The sequence below is a fragment of the Miniopterus schreibersii genome (genome assembly GCF_964146895.1).
Source record: "Miniopterus schreibersii genome assembly, chromosome: 4".
NCBI lineage: Eukaryota > Metazoa > Chordata > Mammalia > Chiroptera > Miniopteridae > Miniopterus > Miniopterus schreibersii.
In genome coordinates, this window is record NC_138105.1 from 28200862 (window position 1) to 28213455 (window position 12594).

Here is a 12594-nt window from a genome sequence, read left to right on the forward strand (position 1 = left end):
GCCCGCCTGCCCCCGCTCGTCGGCCCCGGGCGCTGATCCTCCTCCCAAGAGCCCAGGGCCCCGGGCAGCCTGGGAGCGCGCGGGGCAGCGCCCTCAACGGCGCCGCACGCCGCCGCGCGGCTCGGATCCCTCACCGAGCTCGGAGTCCACGCCAACCCCGCTCCGCTCGCAGCTCGGCGACTCCCGCAGGGGGAGCTGGTAGAGGGCGAGAGGGAGGGACCGCGGGTCACGTGCACAGGCGCCGGAAGTGGTGGGTGCAGAGTCTGCGCCGGAAGTGGCGGGCGGCCCGACAACTCCTCATGGCGGCTGCAGCTGGTGGGGCGCAGCGGAGTGGAGACTGATCTACGTGCCTGGCGGGCGGGCGCCGAGCCCCGGCCTGGCCTCCGCGTGCCCCTCCCCCCGGGCTCTGCACCCCTGATGCTGCGCGGGTGCTGATCCCGCCCCGGCCGGGACAATGGTGAAGTATTTCCTGGGCCAGAGCGTGCTCCGGAGTTCCTGGGACCAAGTGTTCGCTGCCTTCTGGCAGCGGTACCCGAATCCCTATAGGTACGTAGCCCGGGAAAGAGCAACCCTCTCCCCTCGCTGTTTGGAGATCGAAGTGTGGGGCCGGGAAGGACTCGACATCGAGTCCGAGGTAGGGGATTGCCGGAACCGTGGCCGTTTTAGTACAAGAGGACCCTATCAAGGAAGTAGCCAGGCCTGCAAGGTGCTGGAAGGAGGTTAGGCCTGAGCGGTGGTTTACTTGAGGCCCTAATCTAAGGTTCTGTCATCTCGGGGTGGCCAGACAGGAAGAGGCAGCAGCACAGGTATGGGGAGGGATCCTGGGGGTGGAATTCCTGGCGCTCCTACTCCTCTGCCTGTGGCGCTGTCCATTGGTGCAATGAATCGTGAAGGCCGGCCATACTGGAAGGCGCAGGAATCCAGATCAGGGAAGGGGCGGGAGTTGGAATTTGCCCTGGAATAGGTTCAAGGGACTCCACTTCAGGCCTGAGCCGCAATACACAACACTGCAAGTTTGGGGGAAGGCTGGCCTTTCTGGGTCAGGAGGCTCCAGATGGGAGCCCCAACAGGCAGTCTCTCAGGGGCAGGCTCCTGAGGGTCACCTTCACTCTGACACCTGCAGCAAACATGTCTTGACGGAAGACATAGTGCACCGGGAAGTGACTCCTGACCAGAAGCTCCTGTCCCGGAGACTCCTGACCAAGACCAACAGGATGCCCCGCTGGGCCGAGCGACTATTTCCTGCCAATGTTGCTCACTCGGTGTACATCCTGGAGGATTCTATTGTGGACCCACAGAACCAGACCATGACAACCTTCACCTGGAACATCAACCACGCCCGGCTGATGGTGAGACTCCCTTGGCCTCCCCAGTAGAGCTCCAGATACATGTGGCTAGGGAGCCAGTGATGCCGAGACAGGGAGGTGGTGGTTTTCAAACAGGAACCATCAAGCCATGAGGGTGCCTTGGGTGTGCCTCAGAAGAGAGAGGATCTGAGCCCCATATCCCATGTGAACTAGAAGAGTAACACTCTTATGTGTCTTACATAATGGATTTATGCCTAAGAGTTTAGGGAAAGGGGGTTTCATATACCTTTGATCACTTGTCTTTAAAACTTGAAAACCTATGGTTTAAAGAACATTCATAGCTACTCACATATGAATACCCTGAAGCTTTCAGAGAACTTTTATTGTCTTTCTCACTTAATCTTCACAATAACCCTGGCAGTGGGATATTACTCTCTCTTGTGCAAAGAGAAAAGTTAGGTTCAAAGAGAGGAAGTGTTCTACAAGGTCACAGAATGAGTTGGCAACTAAATACACTGCCCCAGAGTTATCTGAAGGCCTCACAACAGACTATACTGAGGGCACTACCTCTGTGTTTTCTATATAACCAAGATAACGATCCTGCTGTGAGAAATGTCTTTCAGTCGAGCTATAAGACAGGTCTTTGAAGGGTTGCTATTGGAAATACTGGTCCACTTTTTCCTCTCTGATAATGAGAGCTGTGATGATTGCCAGATTTCCGTTTTTATTTGGACTCCCAGTGAGCTCAAGAGCTGCAACAGATGGAAGACAGGCTAAAAACATCTAGACAGCCCGGCCGGCTTGGCTCAGTAGTTGAGCATCGACCTATGTATGATCCAGGAGATCATGGCTCAATTCCCGGTCAGGACACATGCCCAGGTTTCGGGCTTGATCCCCAATAAGGGGCCTGCAGGAGGCAGCCGATAGTGACTCTCTCATCATTGATGTTTCTATCTATCTATCTCTCTCCTTCTCCCTTCCTCTCTCTGAAATCAGTAAAGACATATTTTAAAAAATAAAAAGGTCTAGACATAAAGGTACAAAACCAAATTCAGGGCCAGGGTGGAGCTGGAAGGTCCTGTCGATCTCAAGAGTACATATGCCTTCTAGCTGAAAGAGTCAGAGGAGAGACTGTAGAGAGCAAAATGACCTTATATTCTTGTTCTTCTGTAAATGCAGCTTGGGATGCAGTAAGGGAAAATAAATGGATTTTCATTTTATTGCTCTCCCTCGTGAAAAGAGGCAGGAGATCAAATTTATGTGAAGTTGGCAAAATGAAAGACTCCCACACAATTGTAGTTGGCCTGACTCCCTGCACAGGTGGTGGAGGAACGATGTGTTTACTGTGTGAACTCTGATAACAGCGGCTGGACCGAAATCCACCGGGAAGCTTGGGTCTCCTCTAGCTTATTTGGTGTCTCCAGAGCTGTCCAGGTGAGCAGTGTAATCAGGGTGCTGAGGCTCTATTGCCCAGGGCATTTGACTTAGAGACTGGGCTGGGGGTCAGTGGGCAGCTCAGAATCCTTCCTCTTCTCATCTTTTGTCAGGAATTTGGTCTCGCCAGGTTCAAAAGCAATGTGACCAAGACGATGAAGGGTTTTGAATACATCTTGGCCAAGCTGCAAGGTGAGAACCTCCCAGGCACAGGCTGGGGTCAAGTCCTAGCTTGACTGGTGTGGAGCCTGGGGCTGTCACTGCACCTCTCTAAGCCTGGGACTCCTTATCTCTACCATGGGCAAATACCACCTTTCCAATGGGGCCTGGCTTCCAGGAGGTGAATGTTGTGGGGAGCAATTAGGTGCGTCTTCTTTGCATCCTCTGAAGCCAGCCTCCTGCCCTTTGCTGCAGGTGAGGCCCCTTCCAAAACCCTTGTTGAGACAGCCAAGGAAGCCAAGGAGAAGGCAAAGGAGACAGCACTGGCAGCTACAGAGAAGGCCAAGGACCTTGCCAGCAAGGCAGCTACCAAGAAGCAGCAGCAGCAGCAGCAGTTTGTGTAGCCAGCCCAGACCCTGGTGCAACAGCACACCAGACACCCAGCTGCACTCCCTCTACCCTCCCCCCTTGTATTTTATTATTAAAAGTCAACTTCCAGCCTGTTCTACTTTCTGGATAGTGGGTTGGAGGTGGTATCTGTTTGGCATCTACAGTGCACCAGACATGTTACCCATGTCTGAGCCAGGCCTGCTTCTTCCCACGTCGAATAACTAAGGAGAGATTTGCCCAGGGTCACAATCAGCGTGCAGGCAAAGTGGTCATAAATACTAGACTGTAAGCTCCATGAGGGCAGGGACCTTTGTTTTGTTCTTTGCTGTGTCCCAAGTACCTGGAACAATATCTAACGCATAATAGGCACTCAATAAATATTTGTTGAATTCAATCAGCCCCAGCTGTGGAGTTAGAAAGCTTTGGTTTGAATCTTAACTCCACTGTATCCTGGCTTTGGGCCTCAGGCAAGTCCTATCACTCAGACTCAGTCCCACCTGCAAAGTAGGGAAAGCTTCTGAGCTGTGAGGATTAAAGGAGTATCTCCAGGCACAGTCAACAATGTTAGTGGTGACTACTGATCTCATTTCCTCTTTCCCATTTTGTGGCTAGGAGTTTCCCCATTTTCATCAGGCAAGAGCAAGGACAGGAAGTTAAGAAAGCCTTTTAATGAAAACACTGTACAGTATCTATGGGGCAAAGGCCAGAGGGCCTTTGTCTAGGAAGGAACATGGGGGTGGGCCCAAGAGGCTTACTGTCCCCATGGGACAACAGAGCCAAGTGCTACAAAAAAAAAATGCCTGGAAGGGTGGCCCAGGCCCAAGCTGCCTGCCCTACTGGGCTCAGGGGAAGCCAGGCCCCCTCCTCTAGGAGGGGCTGCAGCAGTGGGTCAGGGGGAGCACCTGCTCCCACACCAAGGTCCTTTTAGTCCATTTCAACAGGAGGTGACTGAGCAGCCCTTGAGGCTTGGGGAGGACTCCTGCTTGGCAGAGTGGAGCGGAGGATGGTCTGAGGGCAGAGGCACGCTCTGGGGTGGTGAGGGTCATAACCAGGCGCCGCTGTGTGAGTAGCTGTGTTCCTGGCCTGCACTGAAGCCCCGTAGCAGCTCGGCCTCACCCCCGAACACCACGCTCTCCACGTCCACCTCCAGCTCTTCTGCACAGGGACAGGTCCAGTCAGGACACTGGCCCACTAGCCCACCCCACCCCTCCACTTCAGGGCACTCACCTTGGTCTGAGTCGGATCGCTCAGAGGAGAGGCCTGAGGAGTCCAGGCTGTCTGCCCGCAGCCGCTCCCGCTCGCCTGCCCCTGCCGGCCCCCGGAGCTGCTCCAGCTGCTGCTGCAGGCTCTGCTGCTTGCTGCGCAGCTTCTCCTTTAGCCTCTGGGCCCGCTGCTCCTGCTCCTCCAGCTTCTGCAGATCCCAAGGGAACAAAGGGCTGTGGTCAGCTGCCTGAGGGCCGGACCTCACTCTAACACAACTCAGCAGCAGGCCATGGCCACTTGGTGACTGCCTGCTCCAGAAAGGAGCTCACTAAATCCGCTCCAAAGGGTTGCCTCCACATCCTCTAGGGAGCTGGGCCCTCCTGTCCCGTGTAAATGGCCTGTAAGTTCTGTTTAGCTGGCTGGGGGAGGGAGGGCAGCACAGTCTCAAAGACCTTCAGGGTTTAGTCAGGTGATGTGAAGGAGTGCTGAGTACTGGTATCAAGCAACAGGGATGGGGGGAGTGGACTGTGCCATGGTGGGCAAGTGTGAACTCCAGTGAAGGAGGCAGCCACCTCCACGTTCAGCCAATCACTGACACGTGGAAAGAGCTCCAGTGCAGCCAGATCTCTTAATGTCTTTAAGAGAGCTGGAAAGTCAGATTTTTCATATCAAATGTCCTCTTATGTGCTGCCAACTAACTTAAACTTTTAGAAAACTACAGACTAAACAAAGGCAACCAGTTTGTAACTCATAGTCAAGACCCTCCTAGGAACCCTAAGGCTTTTTCAGCATTAATCTGCTCCCCTTACCCCCACTAGAGCTCTGCCAGCCCTGAGTACCAGGGACCAGAAGACCAAGAGTGCTCCCATCAGAGCCCTTGGTGGGCAGGAGCCTGTAGTCAATAAGAAGGGAAGCACAGGGAGGGACATTGGGACTGGGTATAGAAGGATGAGTGACAGCTGCCTAGGGGAAGATGGGGAGGAGATGCACCCAGGCAGAGGGAGACCTGGAAGAGCACCAATAATTCGGCTTTTTGGTGGGGAAGAGGAAAGAGATTAGATTTAAAAAGCAGGCCAGTGGCAAAGCCTGAGTTGTGAAGGGCCTTGAGTTCACAGGAAGTAAGGACTGAGACTGTCCTATCAGGAGCCATGGAAGGTTTTCATGAGAGACCTGGACAGATCTATGTGCTGCAAAAAACCATCCCAAGGCAAGGCAGAGGACACCCTCGTGGAAGCAAAACAGGAAGCAGGGAGTACAGGAAAGGGGTGAAGGAGCCATCTGCAGGTTCCTGCCTACAGGCCAGTCAGCACTTGAGGGGCATACCAGCCCTCCAAGACCCAGGCCAGGCAAGCCCCATGGGAGAAACTGGGGCCTGTTATTCAGCCATTATGAGGGGAATGCAGGCACCTATGGGACAGTGTGGGCAACAGTTCCCACACTGTGATTTATTTGCATATCCATCTGTCTCTGTCACAGCCCCCTGTGCCTAGAATGGCCTGGCAGAGCAGGTGCTCAAATATTTCTTGAAGGCAGGAATGCAAGTCAGAGGACCTGGGCCTGGGTTCTAAGTCTGCCTCTCATGAGCCTGGCTATGTCTCCATTTCTTCCTCTGTCAAAAGAACCAGGACAGGGAAGGCCTCTATTATTTCCATGGCCGCTCCTAATCCCCTCTCTAGGGCTGCCTGGGGCTTTGAGTCAGCACACCTCACTCATGTCCACCAGGGGGCAGTAAAAGGTCCTGGGAATATGGTGACCACCATCCTCCCAGTCCTTTGCATTTCCTGGCCTCTGGAGCTGCCTCCCAAAGTGGCTTCAGGACAGATTGCCCAGAACAGGAGGCCTTGAAGGATGGGGGAGAGGAAGAGCAAGAACCAGCCCTCTACAGTCTAAGGGCCCTTACATTATCTTCAACAGTCATGCCTCCCATAAGAGGAGGGAAGGAAGTCCAGAGAGGTTAAGTGTCTGGTTCAGGGCCTCACAGTTGAAATAGAAGTAATAATATCTGTAATAACAACAATGAACATTTATTGGGCAAATGCTGAAGCTTAAGCCTCAGAACAATCCTGAGTTATTTTTTGTTTTTCTTCTCATTTAACAAATTTGGAAACTAAAAGCACAGTGGGCCTCTCTCCCCAGTTTCACCCAGCCCTTCTCTCCTATACCTCTCTACATGTCCTGGTAAGCTGGCTCCAGGGCTCAGGGGTGGGCCTTACCTGGATGTGCATCCTGGCCCGGCGCAGAAGGCTCAGTGTGGTGTATCGGGCACAGTCAGCACCCAGGGGCATCTGCTGCTTCAGCTGCTCCAGGCACCGCTTCAGCTGGGCCCTCCTGCAGGGGAAGGGGTCTGGAGGGCAGTGCCAGCCCAGCCTTGCTAGCCAGAGGGCTGACAGGGGAGGGAAGGCCAGAGGGAGACAGTTTCTGGGACCCAGTGCTGTCAGGGCATGGCTGGGACTCACCTGCGCTTCTCCAGCTCGTTGTGCACAGACCTGCCAATGCCAGGGAGGATGGGTGAGGGGGCGTCCATCAGTTGCTGCCCACACCCTTAGTCCCAGGCTCCCAGGGGCTCAAAATCCACTGCAGATCTCTGCCCCCAAACTAGCTCAGTATGGTGACCTTGTGCTGGCCTCGGGCACCTTAATTGCCAGGTGGAGGCAGAGACTCATGGAGAGGTGGGGAGAGAGGGGGCAAATGCTGAGAGAGGCCTGAGCGGGTAGCTGTGGAGTCCAAACAGAGGTGACAGTTGAGCTGAGCCAGAAACACAGGTTACCCAAAGCAGGTAGTGGAGGGAGAGACACTCAAACTGGAGGAAACAGCTTGTGGAAAGGGTGGAGATGAGAGAAAAGGAGGAAGCCTGTGGGGGAAAGTAAGTGATGTGATATGTGGAGGGTAGGAGTGTGAGTGGAAGCGAGACCCAGAACTGCCTTGTTCACGTCAGGGGTGCTCAAGAAATAGTCTTTGAATGACTACAGGGTGTGTGCTTGGGGGATGAGGAGATGGCAGGAGGGGTCTGAATGTCTCCAGAGTAGGGTACCTGGCCCAGAAGATGCAAGCAACAATGAGTGGGCCGAGAAGGGGCCCGAAGAGGGACAGCGCCCATCCCCCCTCCCCGTCGCCCCTCGCCCTCCTCACCGCCCACTGTCCAACGCGCCAAGAGCTTGGAGGGATCCCTTCCTCTTTCTGTAGGCGGGGCCCGGACTTCGGTGCGGGAACAGGGACGCGTATCCGTGCTCAGCCTCTGCCAGAGAGAGCCCCCGTGCGCGTTAGACTGGAGCTGGTCCCAGCGGGCGTCCCTGGCACTGCACGGTCAGGGAGAGGATTTTGGCGCCAGGGCCATGTCCCCAACACGTCCCACCAGCCCGACCGACCGCGGAATCCTCTCCAGTTGAAGATGGGGGAGCCCCGGGGCTACTGCCTTAAAGCCGTGTATGCATCCTTCAAGTTGGGAGCCAAGTCCAGCCCAGGCCCGTGTCAGCAAGGTCGCCGCCTGGAGTCCGGCCAAGGGTCCTGCCTCACCTCTCTCGCGGCGTTCCAGGAACTCGGCCGCCTGCAGCAGGACCTGGATGTTGCTGGCCACGGATTCCATGTCGGCGACAGCTGGCGGCGGGCGGGCCTGAGGTGCAGGCCGGAGGAGCAGCAGGACCACTTTTGTTACAATGTAACTGACACGGTGCAACAAACACAGGCGCCCGGCCCGCCCCCTGGACGCCCCGCCCGCGGGACGGCCCAGCCATTGGCCCCGCCCCTCTGGAACGCGCCCGAGTCTCTAGCCCACGCCCGGCGAGTTGTCCGCCCCCTTGGACTCCTGAGGTGCCCATAGGGGCGCCACCTCCAGGCCCAGCCCTTGGGCAAACCCCCAGGCTGTGAGGTGAGGTCTCTTGCCCGCTTTGCTCAGCGACCCAGCGCTGGCTACTTGGCGTCTCTGGGCCTCAGTTTCCAGCACGTGCTGGTGGCGAGGGCCGGGCACAGAGAACAGCCCTCTAGGGGCCTGTAGTCGCCGGAGCCCCCTGCCCAGCAACTGCACGTGGGCGCCGCGGAGGAGGGCGGGTGAGTGCCTGCGCCCATTGGTGGGTCGTCTCGGGCGGCTCGGGTTCGTCACCTTCGGGGCGGGGCCAGGGAGCTTCTGAGGCACGATTGGCTGCGCGCGACCCCGCCCTCTCTCGCTGCTGGTCAACACATTCGGGCGGGAAAAGGAGCAGGTTTCAAATTTGAAAACCCAGGCGGTGGGGGCGGGACTGAGAGGGGAACGGAGCGCAGTGCGCAGGCGCTAGTGGAGGGGGTTGGGAACCCCGCTCTGCGCTCCGGGGTCTGTTCCCTGGGCTGCCCGCCCCCTGTCCCCGTGGGCCCCGCTGAGCTTCAGCTTCCTACTGTGGCAAATGGGAATAGTCTCCCGACTTGTCCTCACTCACCTACGGGGAAGCTACTGTCGCTACAAAACATAAGTAGGGCGAACTGGCTTGCTAGACAGCCCTGGGTCCTGGAGCGACGGAGTTGAGTTCCTCTCCTGTCACCGCTGCTTCTCAGCTCTGTGACTCGGCCAGTGACCTCCCTCCTGTAAGCTCGGGAAGCCCTGCAACAGCGTTGTAGAAGGACCAGAGCCCGTGCCTGTGCCTTGCCCAGTAGGTAGGAGCTGCTGATTTCTACTGCAGGGGCCACCAGGTGCAGGCTTCTTGCTCTCCTCGAGCCCCTGGTGACTTCCTAGCCTCCCGAAGGAGTAGCTACAGTGACTTAAACCGCAGCACCAGCAGGTGTGGCTGCACCTGCCGGCACAGTGAAGCCTAAGGCTGGAGGCAGGAAGATGAAAGCTGGCGTTACAGGGTGTAGCATTGCTGAGGGGCAGTGTGTGACTTGGCAATAGAGAAGGGGGTGAAGAGGGACCAGATTCTTTTTTCTTTTTTTAATCCTCACCCAAGGATATTTTTTCCATTGCTTTTCAGAGAGAGCGGAAGGGAGAGAGAGAAACGTTGATGTGATAGAGACACAGCAATTGGTTGCTTCCTGCAAGCTCTGACAGGGGACAGGGGATTGAGCCTGCAACTGAAGTACATGCCCTTGGCTGGAATCAAACCCAGGACCCTTCAGTCAGGTGCCCACACTCTAACCACTGAGCCAAACTGGCTAGGGCGGGACCAGATTCTTCATAAAGACATGGCACTAGGTAAACACATACCACGTGGAAGTCAGTCCTCAGTTCCTTGGAATTTCTCTACGAGTCACTCGCAGAGGAATCAGTGACATGCTCAGCCAAGAACTGAGCCATTCACCCATCCATTCACTCACCAAAAGTTTGCTGAGCACTTACTGGACCCCAGGCACTGTGCTGGGGGGCAGAGAATAGAATGATTGACCAAACCAGACAGGGTTCCTGCCTTTGCAGAGCTCACGGGCGAGGGGGAGAGAAATGGACATAGTAAACACACATGAGTTACAGTTTTGACAGATCCTCGTGGGAAAAGACACAATGAGAGGGCATGTCCTAAGGAGCATTTGACCTAAACAGGGAGGTCAGAGAAGGTTTTTCTGGGGAAATGGATGAACAGTTATCTATGTATAGGAGGGATGTAGGAAAATTTCAGACACAGGAACAGCAGATGCAAGGGCCCTGAGGCTGAAAGGAATGTATGCCCACTGAAAGGCAACCACTGTGGCTAGCTGGCATAGAGAGAGCAAAGAACAGGTACAGGGCCCAGAACAGGCTGATGGCTTCCCCAGATCTCCACCCACAATTAGTTATGTCTGATAAAAGGAGTCACAAGGCTTGTAAATGAATTTCCAATTTTTTTTCACTAAAGTCAGCACCCACATAGTGTAGACACAAACCCACTGGTCAGACATCTGGGACCCATATGGCCTGGTGTGGGGGTAGGATAAAGGGAGGAATTCTGAAGGAGGGGAGTCTCCGGCAGAGGAAGAGCGAGGCAGCTTCCACAGCTGGAGTTGCTCCCACAGGACGCTGTGGAGTGAGATGGGCTGCATGGGGCTGGAGTGACCACACTAAGTGGTCTGGGCTTCATCCTAGGAGCCGTGGGTAGGATTCGAGCTCGGGAGCAACATGGAGCCTGGCCTCAGGCCTCCCATGAATATAGCTCAGGGCTGCGAGTCAGGGGGGCAGGAAGTAATACCTCCCAGGCAGAAGGGCAGGTGGGCACGATGGAGCTCCTGCCCCACGCCCTTGGATGTCCTTCTGGGCCCCTCTGAAAAATGCTAGTGCTAGTGCCTTCTGGGTACAAGACTGAGCAAAGGACCTCTGGTGCTCTTGCTCCACCAGCAGTGACTTAGAATCTCTGTCCCAGACTCCCAGGTCCGACAGGGTCTAGCCTGAACAATGCAGCCCTGTAGCCCCCCTGCCAGCTCCCCATCCCTTGGCTTTGCCTGCCCACAGTCTGGGTGCTAAAGGACAAAGCCTACATCTGTGCCCTGGGAGGAGGGGAGAAGGGGTCGCCTACCTTGCTGCTTTGCTCTAGTCAGGACCACCTGAAGAGGGCAGCTTGCAGGAGCCTCAGCCCCAGGCTCACCATCCTCTCCCACCCTATGGACAGGATGTCTGAGGAGATGGGTCCTGCTGTCCCCACAGAAGCCTTTTACCTCTTCCCTGCAGGTGAGAGTAGTGGTGGGAGGGGAGGGCAGAGGTTGGCATTATTGGCTCTGGAGCCTGGTTCAGACCCCGTGCCCCTGCCCAGCCCCCTCCCTGGGCTCCCTGCCCCAGTCTCTCCCACTTCACTCACTCGTCCCCTTTTCCCAAAGAGTAGCATTCCTTAGTCGTGGAGCCAGCTAGGCCAGGCCCTGCTGAAAGCCCACAGGCTCCCCTGGCCCTCAGGACAAAGTTCAAACTAAGCTGCGCCCCTCCTCCTGCCATGTCAGGTGGCATACCATGCCCTTGCCCATCTCCCTGCTTCTGCCTGCTTGGCTTAAGTGTCACTTCCAGGAAGTTCCCAGACCTCCCTCAACAAGACATCTTTTGGAAAACAGCAGTGTTCCTGTGTCCCTCAGGGTCAGCCTCTTCCACCTGACTACGACCACAGTGACAGAGGAAACCAGTGCTGAGAAAGGTTATGGGGGACCTGGATGGGCCTGGGTCTCCATGCCCACAGGAGACTGCTGGTGCAGCAGTCAGCAGACCCCCAACTTGGAGGCCACTGCTGGAATGCCACCCCCAGGCTGTCTGGGGCAGTGCAGCAGAACGATGAACCGAGTCAGGGAGAGCCAGGGAGTACCTCACTTGAAATTGCAAGGGACTAGACCATGAGGCCTGGCTAGTCTACGTCTCAGAAGTGGCTGACAGTCCCAGTTATCTTGGGGATGGAGGCGGGACCACCAGGGAAAGGCCTCTGTAGGACCTGTAATTATGCCACTTATTGATTCCTGATGTAGGTAGTTTCTCTCTCCCTCCCTCTCTCCCCCTCCCCTCCCCTCCCCTCCCCTCCCCTCCCCTCCCCTCCCCTCCCCTCCCCCTCCCCCTCTCCCTCCCCCTCTCCCCCTCCCCTCCCCCTCCCCCTCTCCCTCTCTCTCCTTGCTAAATCTTACTAGGATTTCATCAGCTTTATTAATCTTTCCAAAGAACCAATGCACTGTGATCACTCACATAGTTCATCTTACACCAGCCTACTGATACCACTAATTATTCATTTCCCACACTTCTAATAAATGTGTGCAAAGCTGTTTAGCATAGAAATTAGCTGATGGGCTCTTTGCTGCACCTACTGTGAGGATGAAGACCATTCTCAGCAATCAGACTGTCGACATCCCAGAACATGTGGGCATCACTCTGAAGGGACACACAGTTATTGTGAAGGGCCCCAGAAGCACCCTGTGGAGTGACTTCAACCACATCAGTGTAGAACTCAGTCTCCTTGGAAAGAAAAAGAAGAGGCTCCGGGTTGACAAATGCTGGGGAATTAGAAAGGAACTGGCCACGGTTCGCACTATCTGCAGTCACGTACAGAACATGATCAAGGGTGTTACACTGGGCTTCCGTTACAAGAGGAGGCCTGTGTATGCTCACTTCCCCACCAATGTCATTAGTCAGGAGAATGGTTCTCTTGTTGAAATCAGAAATTTCTTGGGCAAAAAAAATACATCCTCAGAGTTCGGATGAGGTCAGGTG

The 12594-nt window shown here is 55.6% G+C and overlaps 2 protein-coding genes across 5 annotated transcripts; one reads left to right on the top strand and one right to left on the bottom strand.

Annotated features, from left to right (window-relative positions):
* Nucleotides 1-195: 195 nt before the first annotated feature.
* PRELID1 (PRELI domain containing 1) lies at nt 196-3684 on the top strand. Of its 2 annotated transcripts, XM_081135009.1 has the most exons (5): nt 196-546; nt 1124-1349; nt 2628-2741; nt 2855-2933; nt 3156-3684. In XM_081135009.1, exons 1-5 carry the CDS (start codon nt 455-457, stop codon nt 3302-3304), a joined length of 660 nt encoding a protein of 219 aa, XP_080991135.1. In that variant the 5' UTR covers nt 196-454; the 3' UTR covers nt 3305-3684. The 2 variants fall into 2 exon arrangements, with proteins under 2 accessions (XP_080991135.1, XP_080991136.1); XM_081135010.1 differs by lacking the exon at nt 2628-2741 and having other exon boundaries at nt 266-546.
* Nucleotides 778-8184, bottom strand: MXD3 (MAX dimerization protein 3). Of its 3 annotated transcripts, none has more exons than XM_081135012.1 (6): nt 8007-8174; nt 7623-7728; nt 6950-6979; nt 6707-6821; nt 4518-4701; nt 778-955 (listed from the first exon to the last, which is right to left on the bottom strand). In XM_081135012.1, the coding sequence occupies exons 1-6, from the start codon at nt 8074-8076 to the stop codon at nt 846-848; spliced, it is 615 nt and encodes a 204-aa protein (XP_080991138.1). In that variant the 5' UTR covers nt 8077-8174; the 3' UTR covers nt 778-845. The 3 variants fall into 3 exon arrangements, with proteins under 3 accessions (XP_080991138.1, XP_080991137.1, XP_080991139.1); XM_081135011.1 differs by lacking the exon at nt 778-955 and adding an exon at nt 3940-4445; XM_081135013.1 differs by lacking the exon at nt 778-955 and having other exon boundaries at nt 4245-4701; nt 8007-8184.
* Between the last annotated feature and the right edge of the window lie 4410 nt (nt 8185-12594).

Coding starts and splice junctions, on each gene's coding strand:
- PRELID1 (XM_081135009.1), top strand. CDS start 455: ATGGTGAAGTATTTCCTGGGCCAGAGCGTGCTCCGGAGTTCCTGGGAC. Junction 1,350..2,627: donor TCAACCACGCCCGGCTGATG/GTGAGACTCCCT, acceptor CTCCCTGCACAG/GTGGTGGAGGAACGATGTGT. Junction 2,742..2,854: donor GTGTCTCCAGAGCTGTCCAG/GTGAGCAGTGTA, acceptor ATCTTTTGTCAG/GAATTTGGTCTCGCCAGGTT.
- MXD3 (XM_081135013.1), bottom strand. CDS start 8,076: ATGGAATCCGTGGCCAGCAACATCCAGGTCCTGCTGCAGGCGGCCGAG. Junction 7,729..8,006: donor CCTGGAACGCCGCGAGAGAG/GTGAGGCAGGAC, acceptor TCTCTCTGGCAG/AGGCTGAGCACGGATACGCG. Junction 6,822..6,949: donor AACGAGCTGGAGAAGCGCAG/GTGAGTCCCAGC, acceptor CTTCCCCTGCAG/GAGGGCCCAGCTGAAGCGGT.